Raw genomic sequence first — 15,718 nt, forward strand, 5'->3', positions numbered from 1 at the left:
TGCCTCAGTTTCCTCATTTCTAAAATGGGCTGGAGAAGGGAATGATAAACCCCTCCAGGATCTCTGCCAGGCAGGAGTCAGACGTGACTGAAAAGCAAAGACCTCAGATCTCATTTTACAGGCGGGCAAACTGAGGCCCGGTGAGGTCACCCTGCAGTTTTCTGACCAAGGGGGTCATCTACGTGTTTCTAGCTTTGTCCTTCCCTCACCCGTGTTCCTCAGCACACAGGGCAGGCTCCAGCCTCCCCGGCCAAGGACGATGGGTTAGGTCGCTGGGGAGAGCCTTGGGGAAAGGGAGCCTAAGGACATGAGGCTCTGGGCCCTGCTGCCCGGCGGGCACACCAGCGGGTGAGGACACACAAGAATGTCGAGGGAGGGGAGCCATGGGAAGGGGCCACATGGAGAGGCAGGGATTTTGTAGAGGATGCTCATCCAAGGCCTGGGGAATGGAGAAGAAAGGAACAGGCACTAGTAGTGAGAGATAGGGCTAGAAGGTAGGTGGGTCAGTGCCCGAGTGCTGTGAAGGCATTGAATGCCAGGATTAGATGGCTTCCAGCAAACCAGGGATAGTCTCAGCCCCCCCACCCTCACCCCCGCCCTGGAGAGCTCCATTCACTTACAGCCACCTCATTTTAGGAGCACATGCTCCTTGGCCCCCAGGATACGGGGCCTGGCATACAGTAGGTCTGCACTATGCCACTACAAGACAAGAGACTGAGTCTGGGGTGCCGTTGGGTGGGCAGGTCCTTTCCCTGTACCACTTGGGGGGGGGGGGCGGACGCCCCCCCCTCCCCGCGCATGCTCCTGGGAATGTGGGGGGGGGATGGAAAAATGAAGTAACAATGTAGCAAAGCGGGGCCGAGGGCCAATGGGGCGATGGGAGCCTCGCTGAGATCCGCCTTCTCCCGCAAAGGGACCTATCCCAGCAGCCGCTGCTTTCTACGACCCCAGGCCCGCAGCAGCCTGGGCGGGGGATAGGAGGGGAGGGAAGAGGAGCGGTGAAGGAGCCGAGCTGCTGGCATCCATTAAGCGCCAACTGTCTGCCTGGGGTGGCACAAGAGGCAGTCCTAGGGACAGGCAGCAAGTGTGTATAAACAAAGGCTTAACCATCAGAGGGGAGTCTCCTACGAGAGGGGGACAGCCGGAGAGCATGCGGGGAGCCTGGGGTCACGGGCTGGAGGGGGCCTTGAACGCTGGAGCGAGCGTGATCCCGGAGGCCATAGGGAGCCAACGCAGTTTGCTGAAGGGGTGACGCCGCCAACAATAAAAACTAGGCCAGGACCCAAGGGGCCAGGGGAGAGGATGGCTGGACGGCGGCCAAAGGGCGCCGAGGCCCCACTCAGTTTCCCCCCCATATCGGAGGAGGGGGTTGCATTAAGTGACTTCAGGATCCTCTCCTCCCCGCCCAAGCCCGGGCCGGGCCGCAGGGTAGGTGCTCACGCAGGCCCCCCTCCAGGCGCTCAAATGGCGGGTGACTTCAGCTCCCGAAGGGTGGGAGCACAAAGGAGAAATATCCCAGGCCCAGGATAGCTCCTCCCCCTGCTCCCGGCCCCTCCCGTCCTCCACTTCCCTTCTCCCCTCCCTCTCCCTTCTTCCCCCCCCCCCCATCCTCCTCGTTTGAAAATGAGGGCATCGGGAATCAATCAGCCCTATCCATGGTCGGGCGGCTCCCCAGGGAGGGGGAGGGAGAAAGACGGAGCCGCCCCCCATGTTCGCCCCGCCTCCCCAACTGGGGCAAGCCGCTCGCCCGGGGACCTGAAGAGAGGCTCCCTCCCAGAGGGCTGCCTGGAGGAGGAGACCGCCTTCCCCGCCCCCCGCGCTGCAGGGAGCATACGGCGCTGGAAGACTCCGGCAGGCGGCGCTGTTGCGTTCCACTCCCCGGGCAGCTCCGCCACGCCCCGCACCCCTCCCCCTCGCCCCCGCGCCGCGAGGCATTGTGGGCGTCTTCCGCTCATCCCGCCCCCTCGTTTTCACCCCACGCTGAAAAGCTGTGTGTGGGAGACCACGTGAGGACTGATCTTCCGGAAGACCAAGGCGCATGCGCAAGACTCGGGCCTCTTTCTCACAAAGTCACGTGCGGAGGTTTTTCCGACGTTCGGATCCCTGGCTGTGTGTCATTCGCACTGCATTGTGGGGGTTGTTGTTTTTCTTTGGATGAACCTCAGGCAGTGATGGTGTCCTGGGAGTGCGGAGACTCGACTTCCCAGAAAGCCATGCGGATGGGGGGGGGGCGGAGCCGTCTCGTCTTCGCAGCCCAAGATGGTGGCTGTCGTTGTGCGGAAGTTTTCTTTATCCGAGGCAGGTCTGAGGGCTTGGGTCCTGCCCGGAGCAGCCGTGCCTCCGTTTCCCCATCTGTGAGAGGTGGGGCCGGGAGCAGGGACCCTAAGCTCGTGGCCTGCGGGGGGGGGGGGGAGTCGTGACCCCGCGCCTGTTTCCCCACTTGTGACTGATTCTGGTCAGGGTCTGCTCTCAGCCTCAGTTTCCCCATCTGCACAGGCTGCGCCCTCTCCCCCGGCACCACCCCAGCCAAGCGCCGTTAGCCAACAGAGGCCGGAGCCAAGACGAGGCCTCCCGCCCGCGGACCCCCGCTAGGGCCCAGGGCGCCGGGCTTACAGCTGGGGAAACTGAGGTCGGGCCCCGGGCACGCTGCCAGGCCTCCCCCCGCGGGCGATGGCCGACCGAGGGGGCGGCGATGCCTCGGTGGGGCTGCTGCCCGACTACGAGGCCATGCCGTCGGACACGGGCTCGCTCAGCGACTCGGACTCGGATGACGCCGGGCAAGTGGCCACGCTGTACACGGGGGAGCCGCCCTGCCTGGAGGCGGCAGCCTCGGCCTCGGAGGACTCAGAGGACTCGGGCCCGGAGGAGCCCCCGGAGGCCCCCGGGAGCTCTGTGCGCCCCTTCCACCTGCGGGGCACGAGCCCCACCTTCTCTCTGCGCAGCCACAGCATCTTTGACGGCCTGGAGGGGGCGGCCCGGCCTCCCGCGGCCTCCGCCGCCGGGACCTTCAAACAGCCCCCGCCGCCCCCCAGGCCCCCGCGGAGGCCCCCGGTGCCCGACTATGTGACCCACCCCGAGCGCTGGACCAGGTACAGCCTGGAGGACGTGCCCGACGGCAGCGACCGCAGCAACCGGGCCGTGGCGCTCGAGTTTCTGGGGGACCTGAGGAAGAGGGCGGGGGGACAGAGCCCCGGCCCCCGAGAGAGCTGCACCCCGTCCTTCAACCAGGACCCCACGAGCCGCGGGGCTGGCAGGATCGTCTTCACCAGACCTGCCAAGGGCAGCGAGGCCAGGCCTGAGCGCAAGCGGCCCCCACGGGGCCCCCAGCCCGTGGACCTCAGGGAGCCCGGGGAGGAGCTGGTGGCGCTGGGCCATCTGGGCTCGGCTGGGGCCTCCTATGGAGAGGGGGAGGCAGAGGAGCCCCCGAGGGGCCAGGCGGGCCCCGAGGACACCGACATGCGGGAGGAGGCGGCATCCCCCCCAGACCCCGCCAGGGCTGCCCCCGTGGGCTTCCACGGCAGCAAAAAGAGGAGCAGAGAGCACCTTCGGCCCAAGGGGCCCGCAGAGGAGGAGAGCGAGGAAGCCTGAGTACCCTGGGCCCAGGGGACCGGCCCAGCCCACACTGGACAGCCCTGACTCTCCCCAACCTCGTGCTGCTCTGAAAGTGGCCTCCTTGACTTCCCCTCCCCCAGTGGCCCCTCTCTTGTTGGGGAAGGGGTATGTACGGGAGAAGGGAGGATGCTCCTTAGGGTGGGGGGGTGGCCTCCACTCACTGTCAGGCTGCAGTGAGGGCCCTTATCACCTTCCTCTCCTCTCCATCTTCCCTCTGTCAGCCCCTCCGACCCCTCTGGCTTGGTTTGTCCTCTGAAGACAATAAAAGGTTTCCACAAGCCTGGGCCTCATTGGTGTCTTCCTGCCCAATCAACTTCCCCTGGGGCTCCACGGACTCCCACAGGTCCTGCCTACTGACCCGCCCAGTACAGTCCCCCTTTCCTGCTTCCCTAATGTCTGGGGCATTTGCCTTCATGCCCACTGGCAGGAGTGAGCTCACAGGCTTACACTGGGGTCTGGCTTGGGTGCATGGCGGCAGGGACAGAGGAGGCCCTCAGCACTGTCGGTGGGCATCACACAGGAGGTGCAGCCACCATCCTTATCCACATATATCGGTTTTATACCCAGAATGACATTGACCCCATGAGGGTGGCCCCAGGCAGGTGTCTGGGGCTGGGGGGTGGGACACTGGCCTTAGAAGCTATTGTCTTCTACAGAGGAGGGAAATCCAGTGCAGGGAGGGACATGACACCTTGCCAAGTTCACCTAGCTAGGAAGGGGCAGAGCTGGGATAGGACTGGGGTGGGGTGGGGGACAGGTCATGGTGCTCCTCATTGGCCTCCCAGGTGTTGTTCCCTCACCCCGCTCCCCTTCCAAGGTCCTCAGCCACAGAGAGGTGGCTAAGTTCTCTAAGTGAGACCCCCATTCATGGGGCCAGGATTTCCTGGCACTTGGTTACCCACAACCCTGCTGTGTCCCCAACTCTGGGCAGTCAGGGGCTCCAGCCAGGCAGGAGAGGGAAGGAAGGGAGACCACAGGGGGATGGGAGAGCAGGCAGCAAAGGCCTGGTTTTCTCCGGCCCCAGTATCTGCTGCCTTGCATTGGCCTGGCCTGACCTTCTGCTACCTGTGTTCCTGCTATCTGGAAGCTGAACAGGCCAAGGAGGCCAACCCATCCTGACCAAGGATCACCTGGCAATTGGGTACCCACCCTTTTCTTAAAGTTTCCCAGTCTTCATGGAGTGCCAGAGAAGACTACATCTTATAGAAGAGGAAACATTCCCGGGGGAAGGGCTGTGGGCCCGGCAGCTGACTGGGCCTGAGCACCTCCTGGCTCCAGGTGTGGGCTTGTGAGTGTGGTCAGGCTGGCCAGAGCAAGCACTCTGCTAGGCCCAGGGCCATGGCTCACTTAAGAGGGGCCTGGGCACAGCTAATTCCATTATTAATGAACATCCTAAAGGTTTGTAATCCCATTAGTGCAGGTTCTCCCAGGAGCTGGAGGCAGAAGGTGGGGGGGGGGGTGCTAAGCATGGACGTGAGTCAGCTTTGCCAATTGCCTTCCTGGCACTGAGCCTTCTGCTGGGGGGGCTCCAGCCAATCAGGAGCAGGGGCTGGGGGGCGGATTTCCCAGAAATTCCATTTAATCAAGGGGCATCAATCCAAAGGCTGTCAGGGAGGGGCAGTGTGGGGAGTGGGGCTGCCAGCCTCTGCAGGACTCAGACCCTCACTTCTCAGGATAGGGTGTATGTTGGAGGGGGCTGGGGAGTCTGGCCTGAACTTGTCTTCCAGGAGAGAATGAAATCACTCCTGCGGCCAGCACCCACAGTGTACAGCACACTCTGGGGGTACAGGAGAAGTCGTATGAACCCTACCCTTAGGGAGCTTAGCGGCTTTGTTGCAGTTTCAGAATTTTGTGACCCTTTATAAACAGCTAGTTTGATCTTAACACTATGATTTGCCCTATTTCCCCTAGAGCCAGCAAGATCTTTGTTGTACAGGGAGGTGGGCAAGTGAACCTAAGGAGGTTTAAGGCTCTGGAAGGAAGGCGGGGGCTAGGGGGAAGCTCTGTAGGCCATCTTGAATGCCAAGTAGAAGAAACCACGGCAAGGACCAAAGGCGGAGGCAGCAGTTGGCACATTTCAGTTTTCTGGGAATTCTGGGGTGCAGGCCCCCAGGTTCTGAATGCCTGAGTCTGCCCTGGTGGGGAATCAGTGGGCTTTGCCTTGGAAGTGGAAGCCAGATTCAGAGAGGCAGACCCAGCACATATTCGGTGTTCTTGGACTTTGTCCGATTCAATGACCGGACCAAAAATGTTTTCTAGTTACCATCAGCTGAGTGGACTTTGGGTGGCCCTTCCACCCAAAAAGAAAGACTGCTCTGGGTGTCTTTGCAGTCAGAGGGGCCGAGGGCTGGGGAGCATTAGGACTGAGAAGTGAGAGGCAAAAGTGGTTCCCACCACTGAGCATTCTGGCCCTCAGGTTGCCAGAAATGGTTAGTTGTATGGGTCCCTTCATATCCCCTGATTCGTCAGGACCCTGCTACATTTTGAATGACCAGTGGCTGTCCAGCCTTTGCCAGAGAGTCTGAGGGGAGCTCCTTACCCCCAGCCTCCTCCATCAAAACCTTCCCTGGGATTTCTTTGTTGTCAGTTCTGTCTTTCAGGCCAAGGAGAGGAGGTTCACAGAATAATAAAATTTGGGGAGTTTGGAGGAGCCTCAGGGGCCATGGAGTATGGCTTGTATCCCAAGACAATCCCAACTATAACATACCAGCTGAGCTCTCTTTGTCTATCCCTCTGCAGACCTCTTGCTTCAAATCTCCAACTGTCAACTGGACATCTCCAAATAGAAGTCCCATAACTATCTTCTTGTTGTTTGTCCTTCGTTCTCTCTTTTTTCAAATGGGGCAGTGGGGGTTAAGTTGACTTGCCCAGGGTCACACAGCTTGTTAGGTGTCAAGTATCTGAGGCCAGATTTCAACTCAGGTACTCCTGAATCCAGTGGCGGTGCTTTATCCACTGGGCCACCTAGCTGCCCCTCTGTCCTTTGCTCTCAAAGAGGACCATGACATTGGGGTGATATCATACTTGCAGTGAATTGGATTTAAGTGAGGGAGGGCTATTGCAAGGTCGCCGACTTCACCGTCTCCTCCAGAGCCCTCTGGGTCCAGGGACAAGACATAGATCGGGACAACTGGAGAGGGCTTCACATGCTTGGAGCGTATGGGATGTTAGGGGAGGACTAGCATCTCTGGTGTGAGGGCCGCTCCTTTCACTCAACTCTCACCTGTGGCTCCAAGAAGCTATCGTGTGCACAGTGGCTACACCCCGGTGAAAACATCTCAGCCAACAGGCTAAACCACCAGGCCTCCGACCCATCAGTGAGTTAGAGGGAATGTCCACCTTCTCTATTACTGTGGAGGGCAACACCACCCTTCCATCCCTCAAATTCCTAACCTAGGGGCCACCCTGCACTCCTCACTCTCCCTCCCCCCACCATGTCCAGTATGTTCCAAGGCCTGTCGATTTCACCTCTGCCAGATCTCTTGTTGATTTCACCTCTACAGTATCTCTGGTCAGTTTCACCTCTGCAGTATCTCTGGTTAGTTTCACCTCTACAGTATCTCTGGTCAGTTTCACCTCTGCAGCATCTCTGGTCAGTTTCACCTCTGGAGCACACCCCCTTTTCTCCTCTGACACTTGCCTTTCCCTGGTGCAGACCCTCATCACCTCATCCTTGGACTGTTGCAATAGCTGCTGAGGGCTCTGCCTGCATCAAGTCTCTCCCCTTTCCAGTCCATCCTTGTGTTCAGCCACTAAAATGATTTTCCTAAAGCCCAGGTCTGACCATGTCACTCTCCTATTCAGTAAACTCCAGTAGCTCCCTGTTATCCCCAGGATCAAACACAAAATGCTCTGGCCTTCAAAACCCTTCATAATCCACCCCCTCCTCCTTTTTTCCAGCCTCCTTCTACCTTGCTTTCTAACGTGTACCTTTCAATCCAGCAAGACCAGCCTCTTGGCTGTTCCCCCACCTCCAGTCATTTTCATGGGCTGTCCCCCGTGGCTGGAACTGAAATTAGCTTTCTTTGCTCACCAGGATTCATGAGTGGAAATCAGGCACTTCTGACTCCTGACATTTTTGGCATTACTCTGGTCTTAACTAACATCCCATCTTCTACAGGAAGCTTTCCCAGACCTCCCCCCCCCCTTAATGTTAGTGTCTTCTCTCTAGTAATGATCTCCATTTCATCTTTAGGTCTGTAACTTCTTTGTACATAGTTGTTTGCATGTTCTCTGTGTATGTGTCTCTTTTTCTGTCTCTCTCCGCCCCCCCCCCCCATTAGATTATAAACTCCTTCAGGGCAGGGACACCTCTGTATCCCTAATGCTTCGCAGGTGCCTCACACACAGTACCTGTTTAATAAATATTGCTTGGCTTGGCCTGACTTGACAAGCAGTCATTTAGCCTCTGTTTGAAGACTTGAAATGAGGGAAAGTCTTCCATCTCTTAGGTGGCCCAGTGTTAACTTGGGACAACTCTCCTCTTGCACAGAACAGGCCTTCGGCTACCCAAGGCCAACTACGGTGTCTCTTTTGAAGCCTCTGTCAGACCTTCAGTCACATACAATTGCTGGGGCTGGAGGAGGACCAGAAGAGAGCCCGGGCTCCCCAGAGAAGCAGGCTGTAGGGGTAGCAAGGGCTAAGACCCGAGGTCTCAGATCCTGCTTGTGGGAAGACTAAGCTAGAATGCAGATGTGGGGCCAGAGCCACAGAGGCTGATACTTCAAGGTCTTGAGCAGAAAGGGGTCAACAAAGGGGTACATGTCCTGGCGGGGGGGCGGGTGACAAGAACACCCTGACAAAGGTGGGCTGCACAGCCAGGGCTCACAAAGATTCATTGTTAACAGAAGAAAACAACACTCAGGAGCGAAACCAGCCAGACCGTTTTGCTATTTCCCTTTTAAATTTAATATACATTTTAAACATCTGTGCCTCGGAAGATGGGGGGGGTGTTCAGATATAATCCCCTCCTGCTCTTTGAATGCTGAAATGCTCTTGTGTGATGATGTTCTTAGGACAAAGCAAGTTAATTTTAAAAACGGAAAAGAAGAAAGATGCCGGTAAATTCGACAGCAAATGCTAAAAGCCAAGGAGTGACAGGGTGCTTCGGGGTTCCGACGGACTATGTGTGTGGGAGCCGTCCCCTCTCGTGTCCCTGGTTCCTGGTTTGGAACTGCGTGATCACCGACTCTACTCACAAGCGAAGACCTAGACGGCTGGAGAAATGGCCATCCTCAGACCCAGAAAATGTGGCAGCCGCTGTCGCAGGAACGTCAAGGGCTGGGAGCCTCTTTCTGGACAGGAATTCGCCCTCCGCCTCCAACGCAGTTACCTGGTGCGGGGGTGCAGCGTGGAGCGTGAGGACATGGGGTCAGTAGCTGTGTGCCCCTGGTCAGTGGTACAGGTTGTTCATCATTGATTGGGTGACTCCCCTAACTTCCCTGGTCCTCAGTTTCCTTATTTGTAAAAGGGGGGGTAATGATACTCACTCCCAGGCTGGTTGAAAGGGCATTGCAGAAATTGGAGGTGGAGATGGTGGGAGCAGGGGTCAGGTGATATGACCTTCAAAGAGCCTAGCCAGGCTGAGGCTCTCTGAGGGGCAGCTTCTCTCTCACTGCAACCTGAGTTCTCATGTCCCCCAAGGGGTTGCGTGGTTGTGGGCCCAGAACAGAAGCAGAGACCTAGCCCACCTGCCTCTGCCCCTAGTCGGGGGGCAGTGTGACCAGCACTTCTGGCCTGGAGCCCCTGGTGGCTATCTCACCTGACCTTGATGAGCACAAAGCCTCCTGGGGTCTATAGCTGATCCCTCCCTCCGGTAAGAGAGAAGGTCCAAGGGCCTCTCTGGACTGAGCTGAGGGCATTGGGAAGACCAAGCTCTAGCCAAGACAGCAGAGAATCCTAAAACAGCACAACTGAGAACTTCTAGTCCTCTTTTTACGGAGGGAGAAACTGAGACCCAGACAGGGGAAGGGGGTGAAGATCCCAGAGCTGATGACCTCAAAGAGCCATCTCATGCCCAGGTGCCTCATGGTATCAAGGGCCAGTTACATGGCACCATAGTGTACAGAGTGCCAGACCTGGAGTCAGGAAGGCCTGAGTTCAAATTTAGCCTCAGAGCCTTCCTAGTGGCATGACCCTGGGCAAGTCCCTTGACCCTGTTTGACTCAGTTTCTTCATCTGTCAAATGAGCTGAAGAAGGAAATGGCAAACCACATCAGCATCTTTGCCAAGAAAATCCCAAATGGGATCATGGACACAACTGAAATGACCAAACAACAGCCACCAAGGAGGAAGAAGGGGCTTTCCCTCTCCAAGGTCACTTGGCAAGTTGGTATCAGAAGCAGGACCGAAGCTCGTATTTCCTAACTCCCCTTCTTGCCGTGTGGGCATAGGCTCAGAATCTCTTAGCTTAGGAGAAAACTCTCTAGGCCTTTGCTCACCGGCCACAGCCCTGTCTCTTGCTGCCATTCTCGGTCTATGAACAGAGTGGGCAGGCTCAACATGCGGAAGTAACTGAGGCCTGGAGGGGAGAAGACTTTCCCAAGGTCACACAGCAAGTCAGTAGCAGGCAGGGCCCTACCTCCTCAGCCTTACTTGCATAGTTTGGTGGCGGCTGACACTCCATGGAGCCGGCCTGGGTCAGCGTGTCCGCCAGAGTGGACAGGACAACTGTGCAGTAATCAATCTGAAAGACAGAATTGTGGCTCCGTCCCTAGTGCTGACTGGAAGCCCTTCCCTGTCCTGAGCCCTCACTGCCCCGTGCTGACCGCTTGCCCTCCCTCCACCGCCCACAGAAGGGAGAGGAGGAAGCCAGACGCCAGAACCAGATCTTTACTTGTGACTCCAGAGCCCGGACGCGTTTCTCTTGTTCCCTCAGGCCTGCCATGTGCTGACAGATGAAATCCACCCTATGGACAAACACAAAAAGACCCATTTCTGGGAGCCAAGGTGGGAGGCCCTTCCCTTGAGGGGCCCCTGCCAGGCCAGTGAGGGGAGTTGCAAGGGTCCAGGAGGGAGATCCTCTGATATGATGACTCATATTACAGGCAGGGAAACTGAGGCTCAGGGAGGGCTCTCTCAGGCCCCCAATCTGGCCAGGTCCCCAGAGGGGCACAAGCATACTACCAGAGACCAAATCCTGAAACCTGACAGATGGGGAAACTGAGGCCCAGCAGGGGGAAGGGATTCCCTCGAGGTTGCCCAGGTGCCAGAGGGGAATTCAGACCCAAGCCTTCTAACTACAATTCCAGAGCCATCCCCATGACAGTGGGTCACTGGCCTTCTCTGAACCTCGGTTTCTTCATCTATAAAATAGGGTGATAATCTCTGCACTGCTTCCATCAAGGGGCTCTTGAGAAGAGGGGGTTTTATGCCCCTTAAAGTTTGGGGCCTTCGAATGAGAGGGATGGGGACAATGCCAGGGACCCCTCTGGGAAAGGGGCAGTGTGGTGCAGTAGGTAGAGCATTATCCTGGAAGTCTGGCAGGCCTGGGATCTGCCTCAGACACTTTGTGGGTGTGACCCTGGAAAAGTCATCTAAGTAAGAAGCCTTGCCAGTCCCCCTCCTGCTTGTGCCCTCCCTGGCTTCTCTCTGGTGGATCCTGCCCCTAGCCTTGTTAACACACTGCCTTCCCTACTAGACAGGTGGAGAGGGGTTCCTTGGTGCTGAATGCAGGGCCTGGCCCATGGCAGCTGCCTAAGAAGGGCTCACTGATTCAGCTCCACCAGTAAAATGAGAGGGTGGATTTCAGGGCCTCGAAGGCCCCTTCTGGTGTCAAATCTAGGATCTTATGAACTCACAGATGTGGCTAAGAAGTCCTCCCCAGAGCCTCCTTGGGTCTAGGAGGTGGCGCCGCCCAGTGCAAGCACTAGCAGCTCCACTTAGGATAGAACGGCTGGCAAGAGGCTCATCACCAGCAAAGTCCCAGAGGAGCTGGGCCCTGTCTCTATGGTGGACACGTCCACCCTGAGGAGACCGCAGACCCTCGAGGGCCACATTCAGCAGGACGGTCACCCTTGGCACAAGTGGGCGCTTCGGTCCCGTTCCAGACCATTGGAAGGCCAGCCTGGCAACACTCCAGGGGCCACTTAAACCAAGCCCAGGGCAGCTCTCTGACTGCTGTTCAGGCTGACCCTGTGGTTTTTGGGGGGCAGAGGTCAACCTTAGGGACAGCGAAAAGGAAAGAAGGGGCCCAGAAGCCCTCTTGGGGAGTCCTGAGGCTCGAGAAAGATGGGGGAGGAGACGCTCACCTGTGCAATGTTTTTTTTAATGTTTCCTTGGTACTTTCTTTCCTCCTTTTCTCCAGATTGGCCAGAAAGTTCTCCTTCTGAACTGTTTCCCAGGTGACAATTTTCTGGTCCAAGGTGTCAGGCAAGTCCCTCTCTAGGTGGGAAGATTAGGGTGAGTTTTTCAGAAGAAGGTAGACTTGGGGACTGGAAAGTAAGCAAGGATGTAGGGAGGCACTGGCATCCAGGGGAGGGGGGCACAGCAAAATGGGAGGAAGATCCTGGAGCCGCCCTGGTGCCGAGAGCAATGGTAGCAGAAGACTCTGATGGAGAGAAGGGCCCCCAGGTCTGCTGACCCAACCCGCCTCAGAGCTGAGTTACCTGTGCACAGACACCTATATGCACATTCTCTCTCTGTCTCTCCCCTGCTGTGTTTTTCTCTGTGTCTCTGTCTCTCTCCTCTTTCTCTGTCTCTCTCTGTCTCTTAGCTTCATGGACACACCCCACATGTAGCCCCAGCCAGGCTCAGTCTGTGCCCAGCATGGATGTGTGGCTCAGGACTGGGTGGTGCTACAGCTGGTAGAGTTTGTCTTCCTATGGGGGCTCACCACCCCACCCTTGCTGATGATGTGTCCCCTCCCCCCCGCCAATGGTAGGAGGGAGAGCACCTGGGGAACCTGGGAGGGCCAACAGGACACAGGGAGGAGGGGTGCTCCCCCCCAGCCATCTCCTTCTCTGGAAGCCCATCGGCCTTCTGGCTCCCGGCTCATCTCCGCCTCCTCCAGGAAGCTTTTTGCTCTCCCCTAATGGCTAGGCCTTGGCCAGATTGGAAGGGGGAAAGGGGCTCTGTCTGCTGGCCCTCCCCACTCCCTATCCCAGGTAAGGGACCTCACAAAGCCCAAGGTCTGTGGATTCTTCCCCCACAAGGCAGGCCTTGACCCTCCCGGGCCCAGCCCGACCCAGCCTGGCTCCCCTGGCTCCCCTGGCTCCCCTGGCTCCCCTGGCCGGCTGGCCCAGCCCCACCCCCTGCTGCTGCTCACCCAGATGTTCCTTCTTATGCTCTTCCTGTTTAAAAGCCTTTTTGAGGATGAGGCTGAGATGGCTGAGTAGGATGAAGGGCGGAGCCAGGGCGGGGCGCTCATGGTACTCCACAATGAGGTTGTAGCGTTGGAATTTCCAGAAGATATCTGCGTTGCCCTGGACCACTTGGAAGGTGTAGCTTAGGCGGATGCCACAAGATGTGATCGTTAGTGAGAAGGCAGCGGCTCACCCCCTTTCTGGCCCCTGCCTCCCTGTTCCAAGGCTCTGGAGTGTTCAGTGGCTCCCAGAGGCCCTGACCATCCCTGACTTCCCATTTCCCCTCTGCTGCCCAGGCCCACTCTAAGCTACAGGCAGCCCCACCCCCTTTCCAGACTGGGGGCTTGGTTTTCCTCCAGCTTCTCCGACGCCTTGCCCAGGGCTGTCCCCCACCCCCGAGAATAAGGCTGGATGGCTCAGGGAGGGGGAGCTTTTACAGGGTGTCCCTACAACAGCCTCCTCAGCGCAAGCATTTCTAGTTCCACCTACATATGAGAAAACTGAGGCTGGAAGCAGAGAGCCTGCTGGTCGGCTGGCACATGGCCCCGCCCAAGCCTCCTGGTGCTCATTCAGCTACAGAGAACATTTATAGGGGCTTCAAAGTTGGCCAAATACCTGAGTCACATTCTGCCTGTGTAGATAGAGATGGAGAGAGAGACAGACAGACAGAGACAGAGAGAGACAGAGACAGAGAGAGACAGACAGAGACAGAGAGAGACAGAGACAGAGAGAGACAGAGACAGAGAGAGACAGAAAGAAAGACAGAAGGAAAGACAGACAGAAAGAAAGACAGAAAGAAAGAAAGACAGAAAGAAAGAAAGAAAGAAAGAAAGAAAGAAAGAAAGAAAGAAAGAAAGAAAGAAAGAAAGAAAGAAAGGAAGGAAGGAAGACAGAAAGGAAGAAAGAAAGAAAGAAAGAAAGAAAGAAAGAAAGAAAGAAAGAAAGAAAGAAAGAAAGAAAGAAAGAAAGAAAGAAAGAAAGGAAGACAGAAAGGAAGAAAGACAGAAAGGAAGAAAGAAAGGAAGAAAGAAAGAAAGAAAGAAAGACAGACAGACAGAAAGAAAGACAGACAGACAGACAGACAGACAGACAGAAAGAAAGAAAGACAGACAGACAGACAGACAGACAGACAGACAGAAAGAAAGGAAGAAAGAAAGGAAGAAAGAAAGAAAGAAAGAAAGAAAGAAAGAAAGAAAGAAAGAAAGAAAGAAAGAAAGAAAGAAAGAAAGGAAGAAAGAAAGAGAGGAGGAGGGAGAATGGAGTCTCCTGGGTCAGGAGAAAGGAAGTAGCCGAGGGGCCCAGGTTGCTGCACAGGCACTGACATGGCCCAGACCCCACTGACCCTTGGGAGCAAGGGGAAGTTAAGGTCGGGGCTGAGGGAACTCCTCAGCAAAGTCTTTAGCAGATGGATGGGGCAAAGGGCAGAGGGGGGTAGGGGGAGCATGAACAGGGGCTGTTGGGGAAGCCACAGCTCAAAGGTCACATCAGCAGATCTGGGGGGAGCTCATAGCACAGAGGCAGAAGTACCTCCATTTCCTCATGTGTAACAAAGGCTCCCATGTTTTACAGACTCGGGGAGGAGGGCCTGGGAGAGCTGGGCTTCTGTGGGTCCCAGCTCTGCCACAGACTGACCCTGTGACCCCGGGCAAGCCCCCTCCGCTTCCTTCCCAATGCACTGCCAGCCTCCAAGGGTAGGTGCGGCCACATTGACACCGATCTCAAGGTCGCCATTCTCCCTTGGTGTTTTAGCAGACGGTCTTGGTGCCTTGGTGGCCAGCTCCCTGGTGCCTCCGGAAGCCCCTCCCCCACATGCACCCTCCCCGTGTGGGCAGGGTCCAGGGCTCTTCTCTGCTTGGAGGGGTGATAGGAGGAGAGCATTGAGCGGGGGTGTTGGGGGGTGCTATCAGGCCCGGCCATTCTCATTGGTAGAAATAAAGCAGAGTGAGGGAGGCCAGGAAGAGGCTGGGCCCTGAAGGCCTCACTCACCTGAACATAGCGATCAGCAGGTTCATGAGGAGCACATTGGTGACCAGCAGAAAGGTAACCAAGAGCAGGATGACCAGCCAGTTAGCGTAGAGGTTGGGGCATGACGGGGAGTTCTCTAGCAGAAGGGGGTGGGCCGAGCAGTTCACCCGGGCCTCTGAAACAAGCACAGGGGTCCGGCTAGCCCCTCACTGCTGCCACTGCCGCTCCTCCCCCCGGCCCCCAACTGCCCACCAGCCTCCTCATGCTCTGCCTTTTCCTCGTCAGCACCAAGGATGGGGAATTCTCAGTCCTCCCCATTGGAGGAAACCAGGTCCCCGGCCTTGAGTGCAGGTGGGTGGGCCCCACAGGACAAAGTGTGGGGTGGGTGGGTACCCAGCACCCAGCACCCACCGTCCACCATCCACGGCATAGCCTGCCGGCAGGGAAGCCTCGGGCCGGGCCCCTAGGAGCCTTCCTCCACCCAAGCCTGGGTCTGAGCCATTTAAGTAATGGCCCCTGATGTTTTCCTGGGCAATGTGTTAGGCTGGCCTTGGGAGGTAGGGGCTCATCCACATTTTACGGTGGGGGAAACTGAGTCTCAGAGAGATTGGCTGATTCATCCAGTCACAGCCAACGAGGGTCTGAGGTGGAGTCCAAGCTTAGATCCCCAGTGCTCTCTGCCCCGGAGCCACACTTCCTCCCAGCTGGCAAACCAGGCCAAGGTACCCCAAATCGGGGGGGGCTTCCTCCTTCAAGGGACCTTGAAACTTTCCCTCCAGGTGGGGCTTTACCAGACGCAGAAATGGCTGAGCAGGAAGGGGTCGGAGACAGGCCCAGGT

At 57.2% G+C, this 15,718-nt stretch overlaps 2 protein-coding genes across 2 annotated transcripts in view; one reads left to right on the forward strand and one right to left on the reverse strand.

Moving 5' to 3' along the window:
* Window positions 1-2,227: 2,227 nt before the first annotated feature.
* TSSC4 (tumor suppressing subtransferable candidate 4) lies at window positions 2,228-3,890 on the forward strand. The gene has a single exon (XM_043973431.1). The coding sequence runs from the start codon at window positions 2,671-2,673 to the stop codon at window positions 3,586-3,588; it is 918 nt and encodes a 305-aa protein (XP_043829366.1). The 5' UTR covers window positions 2,228-2,670; the 3' UTR covers window positions 3,589-3,890.
* A 2,777-nt stretch (window positions 3,891-6,667) lies between these two features.
* The window catches only part of TRPM5 (transient receptor potential cation channel subfamily M member 5), a 41,545-nt gene continuing 32,494 nt past the window's right edge, over window positions 6,668-15,718 (reverse strand). Inside the window, exons 23-30 of the mRNA XM_043972031.1 lie at window positions 14,901-15,054; window positions 12,878-13,056; window positions 11,862-11,994; window positions 10,448-10,520; window positions 10,193-10,297; window positions 8,811-8,944; window positions 6,836-6,902; window positions 6,668-6,709 (exon numbers count right to left, since the gene is read on the reverse strand). Coding sequence (XP_043827966.1) covers window positions 6,668-6,709; window positions 6,836-6,902; window positions 8,811-8,944; window positions 10,193-10,297; window positions 10,448-10,520; window positions 11,862-11,994; window positions 12,878-13,056; window positions 14,901-15,054 — 887 coding nt within the window. The remainder of the gene's footprint in view (window positions 6,710-6,835; window positions 6,903-8,810; window positions 8,945-10,192; window positions 10,298-10,447; window positions 10,521-11,861; window positions 11,995-12,877; window positions 13,057-14,900; window positions 15,055-15,718) is intronic.

This window comes from Dromiciops gliroides, chromosome 6 (genome assembly GCF_019393635.1).
Source record: "Dromiciops gliroides isolate mDroGli1 chromosome 6, mDroGli1.pri, whole genome shotgun sequence".
NCBI classification, from domain to species: Eukaryota; Metazoa; Chordata; class Mammalia; order Microbiotheria; family Microbiotheriidae; genus Dromiciops; species Dromiciops gliroides.

Excerpts from the sequence above, each read along its gene's own strand:
- TSSC4 (XM_043973431.1), top strand. The coding sequence starts at position 2,671 with ATGGCCGACCGAGGGGGCGGCGATGCCTCGGTGGGGCTGCTGCCCGAC.